Raw genomic sequence first — 3066 nt, 5'->3', positions numbered from 1 at the left:
TTAACAAATTTTAATGCATGACAAAATTGTTTCAGTATATATAATTGCAATAAAATTAGATGAAAAATCAGTTTCATTTTGCTTCAAACTTCTAAAATGTGAATTTGTTCATATATTTGGCTTATCAAATAAACAAATATCAACGGATAGTATAATTTTTGCTGAAAACATCATCGGTGATATCATTACAAATAAGAGTAGACGGTAAGAGATTGTTTGCTGCCTACTAATTTCTGTGATGTACATTTTTTTATAGAATTTGTTTATAGAAGTAATTAATAACATTTAATTCTGAATTTTGATGGTCACGTATCATGCAAACAATAAAAGCAAGCAACTTTACACCAGGAATAGACTTCAACAACAAATATTCTTAATGTAGATTATTTGTTATTAATATCCGATTAAATCAATAACCTTTGAAAGCTAACATTTTTTTCTTTTTTCTTATACCGCTTGCCATTGAATTAAAGTGATCTGAAGTATAAAATCAATTTTTTCTACGGCAATAAAACATGAAAGGCAAAAATGCAACACTTTTCGCTATTCGCATTAAGAAAAAATTAAATAAACAATAAAAAATAACAAAATCGACTCTTAACTGTTCCTAGAAAATGTAGTCCTGAATTTTCAAAAAAAAAAATAATCAAAAATCGGTGCATTATTGCGTTGTATATATCATTTTGAACCTCGTTTTTCATTTCACCCTACTGTGAACCGCTAGTCACTACGTCGAAGACACACATCTGGCGAAGAAGTATCGAAAAGCCGACACGATCCCGAGCCGATATATCGACTTTCCGACCTGAGACAAAACCGACGCGATCCCGACCCGATCACGAGACAGTATCGTATCGAACGGCACCAATACATACCCACGTCCGATCATCAAACTCATGCGCCAGAGGGCTGTTCTCGTTACATAAAAACAAATAAACTTCATCTTTTAAGGCCATGTGATGAGTATAACAGCTGATCAAGTCAGCCCTAAGATCAATATTTTTTCACCCATATTGAAAAATAAAAGTTTAAATAACGCGAAAGTTTTTTTCGGGAAATGTTAATAAATATTAAAGGATCGTTGTGGCCTTGCACATAGTTGGAGGAAGAAAAAAGTTTATTTATGCAAATAATGATTATCGACGGACACATTTAGGTTTTACAGCAGAAGTTTGAATTCTAGTATTCTCTGTCGGTAATTATGCAATCTGTTTTACCCACAGGCCCGTAGAAGTTCAAAGTTGTCTACTCGCTGCGATAGTGCTGCTTTGACACAGCTGATACCAGACTGATACGTATGTCAGGCCAAAAATGTTTATTTGCATTTCAAGTGCAAACTTTAGTTTTTGCATTATTTGTGCATATTGTTCGTGAGCAATTTTCGTTATTTTGCCCCATTTTGATAAATAAAAACCTGATAACTAGCCCATTGAATTAAAAAAAAAAACTGTTTTCAATATTCTAATTATTTAGGACCAAAGACACATTCTTGCATGCCTTCTATTTATCGTGCTAAATTTGTAACACAATATCTCATTCCATGTGGACGTAAGTTGGGAAAGAAAACTTCCACTGGTATTTTCTTAAAAAAAAAATTGTTCTCAAAATTTCCACCGGAACAAAGCAGAGACATGGACTTTATTACCTCCTCTTTCATTTAACAAACTTTCAGAGCGATACCTCATTTGGTTTAGACGTAAGTTGGGAAAGAAAAATTGAAGACCAGGTTTGGTCACGTGACCCTCCCGTCACATGGCCTTAATAACACTAATCTATTCAGAACTTTGCCCCAGGTAAGCCACCTTACTTCGGTATGGCACAATAAGTGTATGAAATCTGTTCACAATTCGGAGCATAGTTCTTTGAATATACGAGTCTTTAAAGATGAAGTTTTTATGTAATTAACGATACTGACACATACCTCCATCACAGACATTAAATCCCCGGGTAGAGGTTTCACAGCCAGTGCATATCTGTGATTCATGGAATGTATCCATTTCGCATTTGGTGCTAATTCTAAAATACGTTTTACAAACCCTACATGTTTCCCAGTCATCGCAGCAGCTCCGTCTGTGCAAATGGCAACACATTTGTTCCACTCGAATTCAAAAAAATGAACTTTGTCGATCATCGCCAGGAAAAGACACTCTCCTGTAGTTCTTCCCGGTAGCGCCAAAAAGAACAGCATTCTCTCCTCGATCTCTTCCTCTCCTTCGTACTTGATGTAGCAGAGAAGCTGAGCAGCACCGGAGACATCAACTGATTCATCAAATTGCACATAGAAAAAGGGACTTTTACCCACGGACAATTTTAACTGCTTCTTCACGTCAATTGACGTCTCCTCAATTCTTGGATGAACTATATTGTTCAAATGAGGCATTTTCGAGGTCTTTACAGCAGCATCTTCTCCAAAGATTTCGCGAACAGCGTCGATCATTATGGGCATGATTAGTATTGTCGGAAGAATCTGTACTATTCATGGGATTGTTCAATAATCCTTTGCCCTCCTTAAAGAGCAAAGCTTCCAATTTATCTTGGAAATAGTGCACCGACTTCCCTGCATCTTGCGGATGTAAGCTGTCCAAATGTCTTTTTAATTTTGTTTTGTTAGTAAATTTGAATGCACTGGCAGCATAAATCTCACTTCGACGGGTCGTCAGATCATAAATTCTGCATGCTTTTCGAGGCTTGAAGCATCTTTCGAGGAACCGTGAGAAATTTTCATTTTGCCAACTTATGTAGAGTGGTTTAAACATGAAAGTAGCCATATTTGACAAGAAACTTAATCCGTATCGAATCAGGCGAATTTTACTCTTAAAGTTGCAGAATCTGCCTGGGACAAAATATGCCGTTCTTAAGACATACGAGGAGAGTGGAATAAATTTTTTTTCTAATTTGCTTACAGAAAAGATTGTTGTGCGAAGTCATGCTTATTTTTATTTTGGAATTTGTTTTTCAACAGAAAAAAAATAATAATTTTTTAAAGCCTCTATAACTTTCGACCTATTTCAAATATTGAACTTTTTCTTTCGATAGCGTTGATTTTGTTATTTTGAAAAGCAATAA

The 3066-nt window shown here is 35.3% G+C and overlaps 1 protein-coding gene across 1 annotated transcript; it reads right to left on the bottom strand.

Annotated features, from left to right (window-relative positions):
* Positions 1–1840: 1840 nt before the first annotated feature.
* LOC117180510 (SCAN domain-containing protein 3-like) lies at positions 1841–2446 on the bottom strand. Its single transcript, XM_033373007.1, has one exon. It carries the CDS (start codon positions 2444–2446, stop codon positions 1841–1843), a length of 606 nt encoding a protein of 201 aa, XP_033228898.1.
* Positions 2447–3066: the final 620 nt, after the last annotated feature.

The sequence above is a fragment of the Belonocnema kinseyi genome, chromosome 9, assembly GCF_010883055.1.
Source record: "Belonocnema kinseyi isolate 2016_QV_RU_SX_M_011 chromosome 9, B_treatae_v1, whole genome shotgun sequence".
Classification (NCBI taxonomy): Eukaryota; Metazoa; Arthropoda; class Insecta; order Hymenoptera; family Cynipidae; genus Belonocnema; species Belonocnema kinseyi.
This window is presented reverse-complemented; position numbering and strand designations above follow the sequence as displayed.